The sequence below is a fragment of the Ursus maritimus genome, unplaced genomic scaffold, assembly GCF_017311325.1.
Source record: "Ursus maritimus isolate PB19 unplaced genomic scaffold, ASM1731132v1 scaffold_1, whole genome shotgun sequence".
Lineage (NCBI taxonomy): Eukaryota > Metazoa > Chordata > Mammalia > Carnivora > Ursidae > Ursus > Ursus maritimus.
In genome coordinates, this window is record NW_024423343.1 from 71,014,046 (window position 1) to 71,033,110 (window position 19,065).

Consider the following 19,065-nt stretch of genomic DNA (forward strand, 5'->3'; position numbering starts at 1 on the left):
ATATGCTCCAGTGTCTCCCATTAAAAAAAAAAAAAAAGAGAAAGAGAGAGAGATATCTCCCTGGTGCTGACATCTTTTTCATTTCATCCCCTCCCCCCCGCCCGCCTTTAAATTATTATAGGTTAATCATGTTAGTCTTAGAATTGGGACAGTTGTGTCAGGTGGTAGGTGCCCGAAACACCATTTGTCTGGTAGTGGGAGGGGTAGAAAAGTCTGCACTGTTAGGTGAAAGGGGAAACTTCAGGCATAGTTAGAAATGAGAAGACAGGGCCGAGGCAGCATCTGACTGAGGACTTAGGGAGAAAGTGGGATTTTAGGTGGACTCCATAGTTAGGCATCCATGAGTTATGGAGGTGGGGAATAACAGGGTCCTTCCTACTACTAGGTTTAAAAAAAAAATTGTTCCAGTCACGGTTTGTGAACTGGAGGGAGAGGCATGAGCCCTGAGATGCCTAAGGAGAATATAACAAAACAGCTGGGAGATGATGGGGTCCTATCAGTTGAAACAAAGCAGGAGAGCCACAGCTATTTGATACAGAGGGAATGAAGTGGAAAATGAGGGACAGTTTCCATCTAGTCAAGCGTGTCCAAATAAAACCTAGTCTTTAGATACCAGTAAGGCATGCAGTGGGTGCACAACATCAGAATCTCAGAAGCTTTTTAGTTATTATCTGTAGATCGGGTAGGGGTGCGGCAGAGTCAGTTTCATCCTGTATACAACAATTAGAATAAATTTACTGGGGATTCTTTGGTTCTTACATGCTGGCCTCACTGAAACCTTTCACTTGTTTTCATTCAATTAAACCTCATCTCCCCTCCATCCCCACCCCTTACAGATTATATTGTTCTTTTCTCCTCCTTTCCAAGCCTTATCTTGGGTCCATCTGTCACAGCTGGAATGTTTGTAGTGTAACTCTTTCAGTCAAAACCCTTTCTTTCCCGAAATAATCTGTAATTATTTCCTCTAACTACAGGATGAACTGATCCAGGGGCTGGGTTTCAGTTCTATAGGACTTGTCCAAGAAGCTATTTGTATTCATCTATCGCGGAAGATCAAATTACATGCTAATATTCTGAAAGTAACACCCCACCAGAAACCCTCCAGCAGCAGTGAAGTCTATATAAAACCAAGCTCTGGCAACTTACACATTGCCAGTTCAGACACAGCGTGGTGTTAAAAATATTTCACAGGTCATTTGTGAACTGGAGAAAAGACCCTGACTTATATGGTATGATGGCTTTGGTTTAGCCTTTTTTTTTTTTTTTTTTTTTTCAGCTGTAACTGACAGCTCCTGTCTCTTTTCACCCCTTCCACAGGCCCAAGTAGTTTGGAGCAAGCTGCCCTTGGGTTATCTCTCTGCCTTTTGAGCATAGAAGAGACAGAATTGTTGATACATAATGGACGATTTTTGTCCTATTTGGAGGTGATTGTTTTAAGTATACCTTTTCTCAAAGTTTTATGTCTAGAATTTGTCTTACTAGACAGACACAAATGTGCCCGACTTACACTCATTTCTGTTTTTATTTTGAGATGTGAGCTACAAGAGGACTGGAGAGTGGGAAGGGGCATGGGAGGTAGAAACCACATGATGAACAATATCAGAGTGGCTTGGTTTTCCTTTCACATCAAGGTCTTTTTTTCAGGGGTGGGGGAGATAATCTGAGGTTGCAGAGCATATGAAATTAATTTTGAGGCTAGAGAGATGGAATGAGGGCGTGACTGAACGGTGGCCCAAGTAACTCTGAGTAAAGGTTATTTTGTAAGAGGAAAATGAGGACACAATTTTACGGATGACAGAAGCAGGTTGCTAAACTGTGGCCGGCTGGCCTCACGAAGGCTGTGAGTGGTGGTTGAATAAGACCTGAGCTCAGGTCAGATAGTCTTATGCTTCACCTCGCGTCCTTGAGCAAGTTACTTCTACCCACCCATTTTCTTATGTGTAGAATGGGATTAATGCAAGTATTATTTTAGAGTGTTCAGGGAGAGGGTGAAAGAGAAAATGCTTCTGATCTCTAAGCTGGTTCTGATCTCTAGTCCGGCTGGTTGGTAAGTGCCACTACTGCTGGGTGATAATGATTAATGTTGACAGATAACCAAGAGAAAACAGAATTACTCTTAATTCTTTTCCTTGCTTTGCCTTTCTTTACCTTTTATATTAGAGTGAATGAATTTGTTTTCCTTATGGAAAGCATAGCATAGATATACAGAAGAAAACTGTGGAAAAGTAGTGACAACCCACATGTAGATGGTGCAAAAGTCATTCAAAATGGGGGGGGGGAAGCTGTACAACCTGTTTGTTTGTTTGTTTTTTTGAAGATTTATTTATTTACTTTAGAGAGCATGCATGAGCAGGGGGAGGGGCAGAGGAAGTGGGAGAGAGAGAATCCTCCAGCAGACTCCCCACTGAGTGTGGAGCCCAATGCAGGGCACTGTCCCAGGACCCCGAGATCATGACCTGAGATGAAATCAAGAGCTGGACGCCCAACCCAGGTACCTCCAAGCTGGTCTTTTAAGATTCTTTCTAACTTGGAGATTGTTAGAAGTTGAATTGAGGAGAGTATCAAGAAAGTCCCTTTTGAATAAGTACTCAGTAAATTATGTGTTAAACAAATGGACAAACCAAATGAGGTTAGGCTGTCCAGACAATGAACATTTTGTAGAATTTTCTGATGGGAAAGAATCTTAATTATCTTACAACTTTTCCTTTATCTCCAGCATTATAGATAAGAAGTTGTTATCTGTTCTTAAGTCTAGGTTTTAGAAATATCCTTTTTTCTAATAGTGGATTATTGACTAGATTGCTTAATATGAGTTCCAAAAATTGGATATAGAAGTGTATTATACTCTTGATTATTCTGTAGCTACTCTTGATTATTCTTCTATAATATCAATATTCTTTTATAATTCTTATATCAAAATGTTTTCTGATTTTTTGGGGGGGTAATATATTGCAGTGTATCTATGTTTTTTATCCAGCTGTAAAATTGTGATGAGCAAAAGAAGTGCCAAACTTGGTCTCAAGCCCACACATGTTAGAAACTGAGCTAAACGGTAGCTCTTTAACTGGAAATCAGTCTGGTCTATAAATGGAGTTGAAAAAGTACCATGGGATTTGGAAAGCAGTTCTGTTCTGCCCTGGTGATATACCCTTTTGTAGTAGAATATCATGGGACTGTTCTATCTCCCAAAAGAATAGTCCTGAGACATGATGAGAGATGGTGCTGATTTAAAGAGGGTGCCTTAGTTAAGATGGGAGGTCCATAACCCTTTTTCTGAATAGCTGTTTTCTTTGTGTCTGAAGGAAAGACAGATCAATTACTAGGGATGGAAGGCCTTATCCAAGAACAGGAAGGAGATGGTCTATACTAGAAGCAAGAATTTATACTCTGAACCCTTCAAATAATAGACTGTAATCCCCAATAGCCTATGATTTTTCAGTTAGCCATTTGACCTTAGAACCTTGCTTGAGGATTTTGGTTCAAACTAAAGTAGATGAACAGTTGAGAACTTTTTTATCATAGGTTTATGTCTCATTTAAGAAATATTTAATTGTGTGCGCAAAGTATCATTCCTACATTCAAAAAAAAAGTCTAATGCCTTCCTTGACCATTAGACTTGTCGAGTTCTTTGATGTTAGAGAAGTTAATGAGATTTCTAAGCCTGTAGAGCAGTAACATTTTTGTCATGTATCAGGTAAATGTGCATCTTAAAATATCAGGTGTCATCTGGTTATCTGACATGGCATGGTAGAAGCCCTGATCATTTAAAGAGTAAGGCAGTGGTTTTCAAAATGTCCAGAATCCCATGGACTCTCCATGACTTTCTCAGCAGTTCCACGAGGTCCTTCCTCCAATGACATATATGTGTGAGGCTGTATTTTTTTTTATTTTTATTTTTTAAAGATTTTATTTATTTATTTGACAGAGACAGCCAGCGAGAGAGGGAACACAAGCAGGGGGAGTGGGAGAGGAAGAAGCAGGCTCATAGCGGAGGAGCCTGATGTGGGGCTCGATCCCATAATGCCGGGATCACGCCCTGAGCCGAAGGCAGACACTTAAACCGCTGTGCCACCCAGGTGCCCTGAGGCTGTATTTTCTATACATACTTTAACCCCAGTGCAACATGGTGGCAGATGTAATGCAGAATCATATATGAGAATCCAGTTGCTTTCTACTAAGCTAACCATATAGAGATTTACAAAAATGGGAAATAATGCCACTTTTCTTACTTCCTTTTTTTGGAGAAAATAATAGTTTTTTTTTTAATTTATAAAACACAGGGTAGTATGTTTATTGTTTTAAAACAAATACAGTATTAAAAAATTCTCCAGTTTTAATTTCTAATAGAGTAAATACTGATAGATATGGCGCACATTGACAAGCTGCTTAGCGTCCTCAATACTTTTTAAGAATATGTAGTTATTCTGAGACCAAACCATGTGAAAGCCACGGGAGTAAGGCATCCCTGAACTATTGATTTAGTGCTACTCTCTTTTCCCACTACCAGTCCCTCTTTTTTGTCAACCTATATCTGAAACTTCTTAGCCAAAAACACTTGAGAGCAGGATAGTTGAAAATTTACCTTTAAAAACAGTATTTTCATTTTAAGCATATTTTAAAATTGGTAATAGATCCTTGGGGCTTGAACTTGGGACTTTAGCACATTGATTTTTTTATAATTAAAATATGACCAGGAATTTTATTCCAGAACATTCTCCTTTCTACGTTCTTTTTCCCCTTTCCTTTTGGAGGTACCATCTTTAATAGCTGAATTAACTGGTCAGCAGAGACTCTGCAGACACTGAACAAAATGGCAACCAGTAGTGATGCTGACATATTTTTCCAAAGACTTTTTTGGCGGATTTGAATTATCCTATAAACAGACTAGTTTGTGGGACTGAATTTATAACTTTTTTTTCCTGTTTTCTATTTATGAGCCTAAATCAATGTTTTAATTTTGCTTGCATGATAGTAATCTGTTAAAATGTCTTTTAGGGCATGGGCTTTTGTTGGTTTTGTGACAGGAAAAATGTCAGTGGTGATTGTCTTTTAGTTTTTTGGTTTTTTTTTTTTTTTTCAGTAGTGAGAGGATTTTTTATTTTAAAGCTTGAAGCTTACTAACTGCTGAGTTTTATTAGTACCTGAACTAAGTTGTAGAGATTAAAGTCACAGAGATGATAAATATTTTAATCCTACAGTTTCTTTGCAGGTGTGTATGTGCTTGTGTGTTGGGCCGTGGGAGTGATTGCTAATTCTTTAGAATTTAAACTTAAATTGAGCTGATTAATTCGGGGAAAATTTGAATTTAACAGTATTGTGCATCTACTTGGTAGCGATTGATCAAATAGACTATAGAGTTGGCTACCATGGAATCTACAGTCTGGTGAGGAGACAGATACTCAAAAGCACACACAGGTATGAGTACATAATTATTAATTATGATAAGTGCTATGAATGAAAATTAACAGAGTGGTATATGAGCGGGTAATGAGGGCATATGAGGGTTTAGGCAAGGACGGTCTAGAAGAAAGTGGTCTTGGAGACTTGAAGGATGAATAGGGATTAGCCAGGTTGGACTGTGGAAAAAGGGCGTCGTCTTGAGGAGCGTCATGTATCCAAAGCTAGGAAGCTGGCTGGTAAGAATGCCTGGGAAAATGGATGTTTAGGGACTGGTTGTGAGAACCAAGGGAAAGGTGCCTGGTTGGCAGTGAATGTCCAGAGGTGAGTGGAAGGCTTGCCTGGGCTTATTGTGCCTTACCAGGGTTCTGGCCCTGGCCTGTCCGTCCACCGTTTTTGGGTTTCTCCACCCTCTTTAACTCCTCTGTCTAGGCTGCCTATGACCTGGCCTGGCTTTTTCCTTCACCTCTGAACTATGTCGTCAAGCCATAGGACACCACGCTTCCCCTAGCCGCAGGACCTCTGTGGAAGCCGAGAAGCTGTGCCTTTTTCGTTAAATGCCATCCTCCACCACAGGGTGCTACCCACCCCAACACACACACACACACACACACACACACACACGCACATGAACGTACGCTCACACACTCTTACCTTTCTCTGGTACCTTCTACTCATCTTTTGGCTTCCTATTTAGATATAGGCTTCCTGGGGAAGCTCTTCTATGCTCCAGAAAATCTCAGTTATTTTGTTAGTGGTCTTATTTAACCGTGTGTCTTTATAACGGACACTTAATTTGGTTTTTAATTGTATAATCATTTGGACGATTATTTGATCACCACCATAGGTCTTGGAAGGCCCAGGATAGTAAGGACCACATCTGGGTATCTTATCATTTTAAGTTTTTTTTTTTTAAGATTTTATTCATATATTTGAGAGAGCAAGCAAGAGAGAGAGCACAAGCAGGGGGCGCAGGAGAGGGAGAAGCAGGGCTCAGTCCCAGGGCCTTCAGATCATGACCTGAGCCGAGGGCAGATGCTTAACCGACTGAGCCACCCAGGTGCCCCTCATTTTAAGTTTCTAATGTCTTCTACATTGTAGACTCTTAATAGTTGTTGTCGGAAGGAAGGAAAGAAGAACTGGGAATTCAAGGATAAGGACAAGGTAGTCCAGTGGTTTTCAAAGGCTTTTGATGACATATCCCATCAGTTAAAAAGTTTTTAAAGCATGTACCCTTAATGTGTATGTTGGTTATAAGTTTCATATAAAATAAAAACTATGTATGATAAAACATACATACAACAGAAATTTAAAAAAAGATTGAAGATGAAATATTTAAGGTATTGTTAGTGGTGATGACGTTGTATTATCATTAATGAGAACCTCAAGTCATTCAGGATGTTTATTGTTTATGATACTAGATGCAAATCCATTTTTTAAGTATTTTTAAAAAGATTTTATTTTTCTTGAGAGAGAGAGAACAGTGGAGAGGGGCAGAGGGACAAGCAGACTCCCTGCTGAGTACAGAGCCCAACTTGGGGCTTGATCCCAGGACCCTAAGATCATGACCTGAGTCGAAATCAAGAGTCAGACACTTAACTGACTGAGCCACCCAGGTGCCCCAGTATTTTTTTTTTTTAAGATTTATTTATTTATTTGAGAGAGAGATAGTGAGCAGGGGGAGGGGCAGAGGGAAAGGGGGAGAGAGAGAGAGACTCCATGCTGAGTGTAGAGCCCATCGAGGGGCTTGATCCCATGACCCACGAGATCATGACCTGAGCTGAAGTCACAAGTTGGCTGTTCAGCCAATCCAGCCACTCACGTGCCCTTCAAGTATTTTTTAATCTTGAGTTTGGGGACCCTGTGTCTTGTCAGATGGAAGTGAATGTTAACTGCTTTTTTTTTGCCCCCTAATAAAGTGATTGACAAAGAACCACTAGGAACAGAGATACCACAAGCTCCACCATTTTCTTATTCTTTCTGGTGCTTTCATTAATAATATATTCAATCTGTGGTTTCTTTAATGGTTTTAGAACACTTGCAATTTAGGGAGGGCTTGTTTCATAACATTCTTAAATTGACCCTCAAAAGTATAGTACGTGGCTGTACTCTAAGCAAACCATATCTACCTTTTTAGTAATTCCCACTCTTTCTGGAAGACTCTTTTTGAACTAGACTGTCATAGGAACGGAGACACACCAAATGAAGGCTCAAGTTACTTACTGCTCTATTAGATTAAAAATTTTTTTATAAGATGCAAATTTTGGTACATACAGTCACTGACTTACGATGGTTCGACTTAATGTTTCTGACTTTACCATGGTGTGAAAGTGATAAACGTTCAATAGGAACTGTACTTCTAATTTTGGTCTTTGGATCTTTGGTCTTTGGATCTTTGGATCCTGGGTTAGCGATATGTGGTACGCTCTTCTCTCCTGACACTGGGCGGGGGCAGCGAGCTGCAGCTTCTAGTCAGCCCTGGCATCAGGAGGCTGAACAACCGATATGCTGACCAACATTCTGTCCCCAGACAACCATTCTGTGTTTCACTTTCAGTACAGCATTCACTATATCACATGAGATTTTCAACACTTGATGATGAAACAGTCCTTGCGTTAGAAGATTTTGCCCAACTGTAGGCTAACTTAAGTGTTCTGAGCACATTTAAGGTAGGCTAGGCTGGGCTAGGTGTTTGGTAGGTTAGCTGTATTAAATGCATTTTCAGCTTAGAATATTTTCAACATCTGTTGGGTTTATCAGGATGTGACCCCATCATAAGTAGAGGAAGATTTGTATTTTCATCCCGTAAGTCAGCGAATTTTCTTGCATGACCCTAGGATGCATGTACCTCTTTCAGAGGCAGGTAGTACTCAAGACTGACATAGACAAATAATGGGTTTCAGGTGGTGGTAGACCAGTGCTGCGGGCTTGGAATCACTGCTGGCGGCGGGGGGGGGGGGGGGGGGGGGGGAGTTGTTTCACTAAATGTTTGCCGTTGTTTGAGGGAGGTCATGAATGACAGGAGGAGGGGAGTGAGTCGGAGTGGGGTGGATAGGGCAGTTGAGGCAGAGGGAACCAGCAGTGCGCTATGTTCAAAGTCATGGAGACAAGATGATGATGGAGGAGTCAGTATCTGGTTGTGACGGCACTGACACACCACAGATCAGGGGCTAGCTGTAGAAAGATCTATGTGAACATGGACATAGTCGTATAATAACAGCTGTAAAAGGGGTCACTCAAGTTTCATGTGCTGTAAAGAATGTAAAAGGAAGGTACATAAAACTCTCCTTTACTTCTCTTCCTTATGTTGTTATTAGAGAAGGGATAGACTGAAATGTAATTATCGTCAAATTGAAATGAGGGTGGTAAGATAAGATGGGGATGTGGAGCATGAACAATCCGACCACCAACCAAAAAATTTGATTTTAAGATCAGTCCGGAGGTGTCCACTCCAGGGGAGCCGGGGTGGCTCAGTCGGTTAAGTGTCTGACTCTTGATTTCAGCTCAGGCCATGATCTCAGGGTCATGAGATTGAGCCCTTTGTTGGGCTCAGCGCTGGGTGTGGAGCCTGCTTAAGATTCTCTTTCTTCCTTTCTCTCTGCCCCTCCCCCTGCTCTCAAAAAAAAAAAAAAAAAAAGGTGTCCGCTGCAAACCGATTAGATAGCAAAAGGGTTTTGCTTTTTACTTGGAGCTGTAGGTGTAAGATAGTACACTAACCTGTGCATTAAAGAACTTTACCAGTTTTCTTCTTTATTTACCATCCGGAAAATCACAACTAGTCAAAGCTTTAATTTGTAAAAATTATTTCTGGTAATAAAGAATTAGTATAACCAACCTTACCGTATGCCCAAAATGTTGCAGGAATTATTTAAATGGAAAAGTTCTTTGTTGTAGTCATTTGACTTAGAAAAATTGAGCTTTTTGCTAATGTAGTTTCAGGGCAGTATCAGCTTGAAATTTATATCGGGGAACTTACTTTCTCTCATTTCTATAGTTCGATATATTACAAACTTACATGATTTCTTCCTGTCTTGACTGTATGTAACCTTTGTTAAATTTGAGGTTTGTATAAGAATGCATTGCTTTGCCATAGATGAGGGATACGTTGTAGGTATTTTTGTTTTGTTTTGTTTTATTTTTAGGTCTTTGTTGTTGGTGGTCCCCTTTTGGGCTGTGTGATGATTCTCCACTTCTAATTCTTTTAAAGGAGAAATAAAGTTCAAACACAGTAATGAAGCTTGAATTATTCAGTCACTTAATCTTTAACATCATGTTACAACAGTTTATTCATGCTTCTCAGAGTTTTTAAATTTAGTGCCAATTTTGCATTTCATAGGCTAAGATAAAATTCGAACTTAAAATTCTTTGAGAATGCTTAGCCTTATAGCTGCAAATTTTTCATGTCCCTATTGAGTTCTCTGTTAAGAGGGTAGTTACCTTCGAGTGGCCACCAGTAGGAGGTAAATCTGTTTAACTCCTTAAGATGATTTGTTTAGATCTATGTAAAGGGTATATGTTTAAATTTAGCAAGAAATAAGGCGACATATGTGAGGGGGATTCGTAAGAAAGGCCTTGAATGGCAGTTTGAAGATAGTAGGCTTAATTTGTCATCCTGTAGTTAAATTTTTTGTTTTACGTTTATCTCTTATTTTTCCTCCACAGTTGTACAATGGTAGATGGAGTGATGATTCTTCCTGTGCTAATGATGATTGCTTTCCCTTCCCCTAGTATGGAAGGTAAGTGGCTCACAAGCTATTTGGAGTAGGGTAAGTTTTGGGGTATTGTTTGGCTCTCTGTAAACTAGTTTACATACTTAAAACTCCTCCATTCTCCCCCTTTGTTAAGACTTTATTTTTTTAAAGTTGTGTTTTCAGTTGACAGCAAAATTGAGAAGAAGGTGTAGAGAGTTCTCATACCCCTTGCCGCCACACATGCAGACCCTCCCACATTACCAACATCCTGCACCAGAGTGGTACATTTGTTGTGATTGGCACCATTATCACCCACATCCATGGTTTGCATTAGGGTTCACTCTTGGTGTTATGCATTCTGTCAGTTTGGACAGATGTATAATGACATGTATCCACCATTATAGTATCATACAGAGTATCTCATTGTCCTGAAAATCCTCTGTGCTCCACCTGTCCATCCCTTCCCTCCACCCTCCTTGCCACCAGCAACTACTGATCTTTTTACTGCCTCCATAGTCTGTGTTTCCAAGAAAGACACATAATTGGAATCATGCAGTATGTAGTCTTTTTGAATTGGCTTCTTTCATTTATTAATAGGCACTTAAGGTTTCTCCATGTCTTTTCATGGGTTGATAGCTCATTTCTTTTAGCACTGAATAATATTTCATTGTCTGGATGCACCACAATTTACCCATTGACTTCTTGAAGGGACATACCAGATGCTTCCAGGCTTTGGCATTTATGAATAAAGTGGCTCTAAACATCCATGTGCAGGTTGTGCGTGGACGTAAGTTTTCAGCTCCCTTGGGTAAACACTAAGGCTTGTGATTACTAGATTTTATGGTAGAGTATGTTTAGTTCTGTAAGAAACCTCTCAGTCGTCTTCCACAGTGGCTGTACCATTTGCATTTCCACCAACAATGAACGAAAACTCCTGTTGCTCCACATCTCCCCAGCATGTGCTGTTGTCAGTGTTCTGGGTGTTGGCCACTTCAACAGGTGTGTAGTGGTGTCTTCTTGTTGGTATAATTTGCATTTTCCTGATGACATCTGATGCAGAGCATCTTTTCGTATGCTTATTTGCCATCTGTATATCTTCTTCGGTGAGGTGTCTGTTAAGATCTTTGGCCCATTTTTTAATCAGGTTGTTGTGTTTGCTTATTTTTGAGTTTTTAGAGTTCTTTGTATATTTTGAAGAACCGTCCTTTATCACATGTGTCTTTCGCATATACTTTCTCCCATTCTGTGACATGCCTTTTCATTCTCTTTCGTTGTCTTTCACAGACCAGAAGTTTTTAATTTTAATGAAGGTCCAGCTTATTAATTATTTCTTTCATGGATTGTGCCTCTGAAGAGTTGTTGCCGTACCCAAGGTCATCTGGGCTTTCTCCTATGCTATCCAATAATATTACATGATGTAATATTATGTAATGGGCTTTACATTAAGTTTCTGTTGGACAGTGCTTGTTGTCACCAATTTAGGTATCCACAGTCTAGATTCTGCTCCAAGCAATATTGTTAAAAACAATTCAATAATGCTGCAGTCTTTTAGTGCCAAGAGGATATAACATAAGGATCCCATATGGTAAGTTTAAAAGAATTGGAGGTCTTTAAACCAGAGCAGAGGTTGGGTCCTAAGTTGCAGGAATTAATAAGAATTGAGTTGGAAAAATTTGATGGGTTAATAGTAGTTCTTACCTGGGGGATATTTTCCTCCCCAAGGAACATTTGACAATATCTAGAGACGCAACTGGCAAGTTTCTAGGATTTTTCCTCCTCTGTGTAATTGCTAAACACTATGATAACTAGAAAAAAAATCTACAGAATGTGGTGGAATTATTCCCTTCCCTAGGTATAGTTATGTTTGGTAGTAAGCAGTTCCTTTTGGTTTCATTTGATACCATGGATGGAACTGTGGTTGTGGGCATGATTAAAAAGAAAGAGAGTGGAAGACAATTTGAGGTGGAAATGCGGTATGAATAGAGATGGAGAAGTCGAGAAAGAATGGAGAACAGAGAAGGGGAAAAGGGCATTTATGAATCAATATTAGCAACCTTGCCATTGGTTGTTTTTTCCTGCTTTTAGCTCTTAAGCTGCCCAAAGAGTCCAGCAAATGACCCTTTAATGTCACAGTGAAGATACGTAATGAATCAAGTCCGTCTGGCTCAAGTGGAAATGGATTGCCACTAAAGTTTTGCTATTTAATATACCACCACTACTAGGATGTTTACAAGGAAGGAAAAGGACACATCATCCCTTAGTTTGCAGTAGCTTTTTTTTTTCCTCTTCAACCAGAATATCTAGGGAGTGCTACAGCCTAGAATGCTCTAATCATAATAACAGTTGCCTTAGTCCCGTCTTCCCTCCATGACTCAACTCCTTGTTAACTGTCAATAGCATATTCTATGAAAAGATTCTTTGTTTTTGTATATTTACTAGGAATTTAAAAAACACACTGAGAACCCCTAATTGTAATGCACTCTAATATATTCAACATTAGTCATAAAGCAAATGTTAAGTATAAAATACTTAACCAAAAGAAGGAAACAATAGGGCAGTTAACTAAAACCTTTATACTAGCCCCATACGTTGTCTAGTGCAGACCTTTAGACTACCAAGGTTAAAAGGAAATAGACCCGTGTTTGATGTTTGCAGAGTAGCTATGGCACCTTATTGATTGTGCTTTAGTGAAGCTAGATGGCATTACTGGGGCATAAATAAAAAAGTCACAGAGATTTTGTTCCAATGTATTTTGTTAGGTACTGTACTCTTTTTAGTTCATTGGGCGGGGGCGGGGTAGGGGGGGAGCAAGCAAAACTTCTTCCCCTTCGTCTCCCTAATTATTCCCAAGTGTCTTCTTAAATATTGATTAGAAATAGTGTTAGCACTTCCAATAATAGGTCCCAAACATTGGTTTTGGTAGGGTTTGGTTAGTATGAGTGTACTTCAGAACATTTCTCAGGTTGTATGGAATCCTAAATACTCCAGGGCAAAAAAGACCAAATAAGTTTGGAAAATACTGCTTACTGTAAGTACCTCTTTGATGATTATAGGTAATATTTATTGAGTGGCTAATATGTGCCAAATGTTGGGTGGGTTTATATGCATTATTTCCCATAATCCTCATGATTACCCTAATGAGATAGGTTTTTGGGGGACATGCCTTTGAATTGTTTACAGCTCTTGTTTAAGGTTACACAGACAACAAAAGGTATAGTGTACTTTAAGAAATGGTGTTCAAGAGCTTCAGTCATTATGAGTCTTCAGAATTTGGCTTTTTTTTTTTTTTTTTTTGGTCCCTTCAATTAGCTACATCCACATCCACATTATATCTGGTGCATGCTAGAATCCAGCTCAGCCCAGTCTGTTTGAGAGCTGAGATGAGAGCTTGTAATAGCAAATGATCAGGCTCCTTCACCTGGGTTTGTGTTTTTTATTTCTCATCTCATACCAATATTCATTTTTCATGTTCATTATATATACAACTCTAGCTGCAGGAAGAGTTTTATTTGCTCTTACCGAGAAGAGCACTTGAGTCCTAATTATCCGTATATCCTTCCTTTCCCTTCCCATTAATAAAACTAATCGTACTCTAATACTGCTATTATGCCACTGGGGAAAAGTCCATTTTTGTTCCAGAACCTCCATGTTTGGCTTTCCCTTTGTCCCTGAGAGCATTTGCAGGTGACGTCCATGACACAAATACTTAAAATGGAATATTGCTTCAGAAATATTTCTAAGCTAAGATGACCCACATTTTATCAAATTTGCGAGCCATAGTTAGATTTTATCATAGCAGCAAGGGCTGGACTTTTGCGGAGTTTTGTTGCAAGAGGTTTTGGCCTGTCCTAGAGAGGATTGCGAAGTTCTAAATTATTTTGTGGGCTGACTTGATTTTACTGTTTCCAAAGCCATCACCACTCAGACTTTCCAGCCCAATTACCCAATGAGAGAAGGAAGGGGATAACGTCAATAGACTTTTTGTTAGGGTCCACAAAGGTGCCCCTCTTTGCCACTGTGGGAGAAGAATAGAATAAGCCTTTCTTTGAATTTCTCATTATTGAAGATTCAGGAAGTTCTTGAAGGGGTGAATGAATGTACGAGGAATGTCTCTATTAAATTTGTTGCTCTCATTTCTCATTACTCTTAATTTATCCCTTTTGTTCAGAATAAAATCTTTTTCGCTGACACATCATCAAATGAGAGACTTTTTGGGGAGAGAGACGAGATATAGTGAGCTATTTGCCACTCACCACTAAGACCTAAACTGAATATCTTACGGGAGCTGCACACTTTGAAGATACTGCTTGTTTGTTGTCAGATTTTCTTATCGAGCAGAATGATGGTGTATTAGTTGATGTCAGATGAGCTATGACAAAGCTTCCTTTGAGCTTGTAATTCTTGGGAAATGTTTGTTTCGGCTGTGGGTAGTTAAAGTAAAGCCACATCCAACCCCCCCAGTGGACATTTAAAAACATTCACATTTGGTGCATTTATATGAGAGGAAGGTAGTAGCAGTAGGGTGTGGAGAAGGCTCTAAAAATGCAATCTAAGTCAAATATTGAACAGATGTGAAAACAAATCTGAGACCCAAGCTGGTGAAATGATTCCCTTGTGGTCAATGGTGAGAGGGCAGCACGGTAGCTTCTGGGCTTCTCTTTTATGAAGACAGGTCTCAAGAATGAGAAGATGAGTGCCGTCACCTCTTGATGGAAAAGCTAGTGAAGCAGGAGATTGGTAGGTGTGTCCTCCATGCGACTTTTGCTCTTGCAAAGAAAGAAACACCCAGGAAAACAAGACACAATAAAGAATTACTTTGTAGCTCCCCAAACACTATTAACCCGCCTCGGAACTTCCTTCTGCAGCCCAGCATGACCTCAGGCAAGCTTCCACAGATAATGATTATACGGATAGTCATAATTACTCAGAACTCCTGTCAATTCCAAGATCCTGTAAGACACAGGGCGGAGTGACTTTCAAACTTTTCCTTGTGACTCACAGTCAGAAACATTTTACAGTTGGACCCAGTGCATCTACATTTAGAAACATTTTAGAGTAGGACCCACACACATCTAAAACAAAAAAACTCATGGAAAAAACCAGCAGTTACTCTTAGTATGTTTAATACACTTCCATTTCTTCTCTCCTTCTCTTTTTTCCCCCGTTCTATTTGGATCTATTTTATTTAAAAAGAAAGAAAGAGACCTTGTCTTGAACCACTAAATCAATTTCCCTACCCAGGAATGGGTCATGACCCACGATTTGAAAAGGGCGACTGCAGTCTGCCCCCGAGAGCTTGCTGCCCCCAGGTGAAACTGCTCTGCGCGTTCTGCAACAGAGCTGGCCCGGAGCCTTTTATTTTTTCACAAGTTCACGAAGCCTGACCATCCTCTCTGTCTGAGCCAGTGGTTTGACAGGAAGAGGGAAGTTTACATTCGTGTCTCCTCAGCCTCGGTCATAACACTGCAACAGCTGCTGCCTGATTCTAATCAGCTGAATCGGAGCTCCGCAGACCAAGGGGTTTTCCTAGATCCACGGTAATGCGGCATCTAATTCTTTGTTATGGGTGAGAGCAGAGCACGGACTTTCTGAGGATATGACACTGGGGGGTTGTGGGAAGGAGAGAAGGAATAGGAGGAAGAATGAACACTCTCTTGGCAAGGAGGTGGTGAAAATCACCTGAAATAGAACAAAACAAACAAAACCCCCACCTCTGCCTGTAACCCGAATGCTGATTTGGAATGGGGTGGCCTCTTTGTTCATGTTGCTGCATTTATTTTGTCTTCTGAATGCCACTAGCTGCACCAAGCCGGTTTGGATGGACCCACTCAGGAGAGTCGTAGAGAATAGAGAGGAAAAAACAAAGATGCCCACAGTCCGGCTGGGAATCAGAGTCATCTGCTGTGTACTCCCCATGGCCATGCCGGGTCACACAGGGACAGCTTCTCTTTAACACCACGTCCTAGTCCATAGGCTTCACGGCGTCAGTTTTGCAAAGCATTAGGGTGATTTTTGGTAGGTAAATGATGTTGCTAGTTGAAGGTGTCTTTGGAAGGGAAAGCTCTTGGCTGTGCACTGGAATCAGGCCTTTCTCAGGAGAGGGGCAAAGGCAAATGCTGTCATGAGCCCTCTTCTTCCTCTTTCTTGTGTGTCCACGTGTGTGTGCTACCTCACCTGTTGGGCTGTTTCCGCAGCAGCACAATGGAGACAGCGGTAGGCTGGTTGTGAGGAGTTTGTGGGGGATGTGCGCAAAGTGAGCCCTGGAGTGGAGGGGCCCGGACCTGGCGGTGTTCATTTTATCCCCAGTGTCCACGACAGCGCCTGGCATGTAGTTGGTGCTCAGTGAATATTTGACAAATGGATGAATAAATAATGTTTGCCACAATTATAGTTCTTATATAAAAAAGATACTTATATGAAGGGACTGATCTGGGCTGAGGAGGTCATAAGAGCACATCTTTCAAAGAATTTATTCGGACTTTGGGAAAAGAGAATCAGTTGCAGTACAATCTTACAGTCTTTGATAAGTTAGCACGAGTACACCGGTAGGCACAGATGATGTCAGCGTAACTAGAAGTGGTTCCTGCTGGCAAGGAGTCACAGTCTAGTTGCAGGAGGCAAAGGTTATAGCCCAGCACCGGGGATATCAACAGGAAGGGCCTCTGTATCACACTGGGCTGGGATTGGAGACGGCATTCCAGGGAGCTGGGGTTTGGCAGGCTCGACAGGTGCTGGAGCAGCAAAGGAAGGACTGGGAATGACTTCTTGCCTAGGGAAGGGCCTTGCCCAGAGAAGTTGTGGGAGTGGGGAATGGACACCACCACCTGGGCAGTCCCAGCATGGCCCGGGCAGTCTTGAGAAGGGATCTGGGTTGGGAGTAGAGGTCCTGCTGGCCTGGCAGGGCCTGGGGTTCTGAGCTCGTTGTCTCCCATCCGGAGGGCAATGTGGGCTATTGAAAGGTTACGGAGGGCCAGTTTGTGTGTTTTCAGAGAGTTGCATGGGGGACGTGGATCACAGGGCATGGCGATGTGAGAGGTAAACGAATGAGGAGAGACAGCCCTGCCGTGTTGGTGTTGCGGGGGGCAGGCCCGCATGCTGTAGTTTTGGGAGGTCTCCCAACTACAGCCACTTCATGGTGGCGAGCAAAACAGAAACAGAACCTTAGTTCAAAGAGGGGATCTTTATTATTATTATTCGCAGATAACAGTCACTGGAGCGGCACACAATAAGCTAATAATAATGCCACTGCTACTTTTATTATGAAAACAGAAGCCTGAGCTGCTGACTTTTCTAGCAACTTTTGCAGGACATTTAAATCCCTCTCGCCGGCCCTTTGTTCCTGTGTTGCCATGGAGTGTCAATAACCCGGCTCAGAATAACCCAGGCAGTGACATGCGAGGTGCAGCTTGCTCGCTGGCGTGGTGGCTGGCCAGGTTATACTGTTTTCATTGCTCCCGTCTTGGGAGGAGCACTGGGCAGCTGGTTGCCCTGGCAGCTGGGGAAGGTGTATGTCTCTTTGCTGCCTGGAGTTTGAAATGCAACCCAGACTTGCCTGCCTACTGAGCATGTGCGGCTCCCGATGGAGCTGATAGCAACTGAAAATAGCCCACTGTGCACCTGTCCCTTGTACACCAGCCCCGGGCCGACTGCCATTTGGGACGGGGGGTGGGGGTGCTCAACTTGGTGGATAGGTGAGGGGCTGCTGGGTTTTAATGGTTCTGAGGAAGATCTTGGATACCTTTGGCCCTGGCTTCAGTGGACAATAAAGCAGCAGCAGCCTCTCCTGAGCAGTTCCCTTTGGCACTTCTGCGGTGAGTGGGTGGTCACAGTGGCTGCATCCGTACAGCACGCGCCGAAGACTCCATACAGTTCTCTCTGCTCAGCCGGACTGCGGTCCAGTAGACTGAGGGTGTACGTTTTCTCTTGGAGGTAATAGCTTTCCTGAAAAACTCCTGGAAGGTGGCCATCCGTGGTTGATACTGCCTCAGCTTTCGGACGGGGAGGCCTTGGCTTAAACTGTTTTGTTTGACTTTCTACCTGTTCTTTAATCACCCATGATTGTCAGTAGATCACTTCTACAAGGTGTCTCCTTACCAGATTCTTCTTTCTCAGCAGTCCATATGTGGGCGCAGAATAGAATCGCAGCAGGTTACGGCACTGTCTGCTCCCCTTTGGGACTCCTTCCATTTCCTTCTGCGCTTTCATCTCTTCAGTGGGCTGGCCATTGTTGGGCACGGCTGGCATGCCAGTGTGGATGGAAGCGGGCTCTGGAAGGAAATGCTTCTGAAATGACTGGTGGTATTAAAGCTACTATTTAAAAGTGACCCTTCGTAGATACTTGGGTTATCTTTAGGCTGCCAGCGCTCTGCGGCTACAGCAGCCAGTGGCACTCGGTGGAAACTCGGGCCTGTTGCTTTCGCCTTCGTTTGTGTTTAGATATTCTTGCTCCCCAGCCAATGGCCTCGTGACACATCTCTGATTTAGCTGCCTTTCTTCTGCCAAGGTTCGAGATGATTGTGGAAGCTGGGAGTGGTGTGCTGTGCCACAGAGATTATGGGGGGGGGGGGCACGGGGAAGGGAACAAGGGTTTGAAAAGCCGGTTCTGGTTCACAGCACTCTCAGAAAATGCTTTTGGTTTCTACCTTCAGTGTAGGCACCTGGAGCCTTTCTGTGGGCTCTGGGGTAGAAAAAGAATAAGCTCAAAATGACCCAGATGCAACTATGTCATGGTGACTGTAGGACCCTTCAGTCCATGACTAATAAGCCAATCTTCTTAAGTGTTGAATTTGGGAATTGGTGAATTCTTGTGGACCATATTAATTAGACTGATAGGGGAAGGAAGATATACAAAGCAAAGATCAAGTTAAAGGCTGGAATACAGATGCACAAGGCATGTATTCATGGGATTGAAGGCAGGGGATTCTTCTCGTAATGAACCTTGCATGGTGTTCAGGGCCTGGTAGGCCCTTCGGACGTG

The 19,065-nt window shown here is 41.8% G+C and overlaps 1 protein-coding gene across 3 annotated transcripts in view; it reads left to right on the top strand.

Moving 5' to 3' along the window:
• Positions 1–19,065, top strand: part of ACVR1 (activin A receptor type 1) — a 100,386-nt gene that overhangs the window by 31,788 nt on the left and 49,533 nt on the right. For all 3 annotated transcript variants that reach the window (XM_008687000.2, XM_008686999.2, XM_008686998.2), the window contains one exon: positions 10,060–10,133. In XM_008687000.2, the coding sequence (XP_008685222.1) occupies positions 10,067–10,133 (67 nt within the window). In that variant the 5' untranslated portion in view covers positions 10,060–10,066. The remainder of the gene's footprint in view (positions 1–10,059; positions 10,134–19,065) is intronic.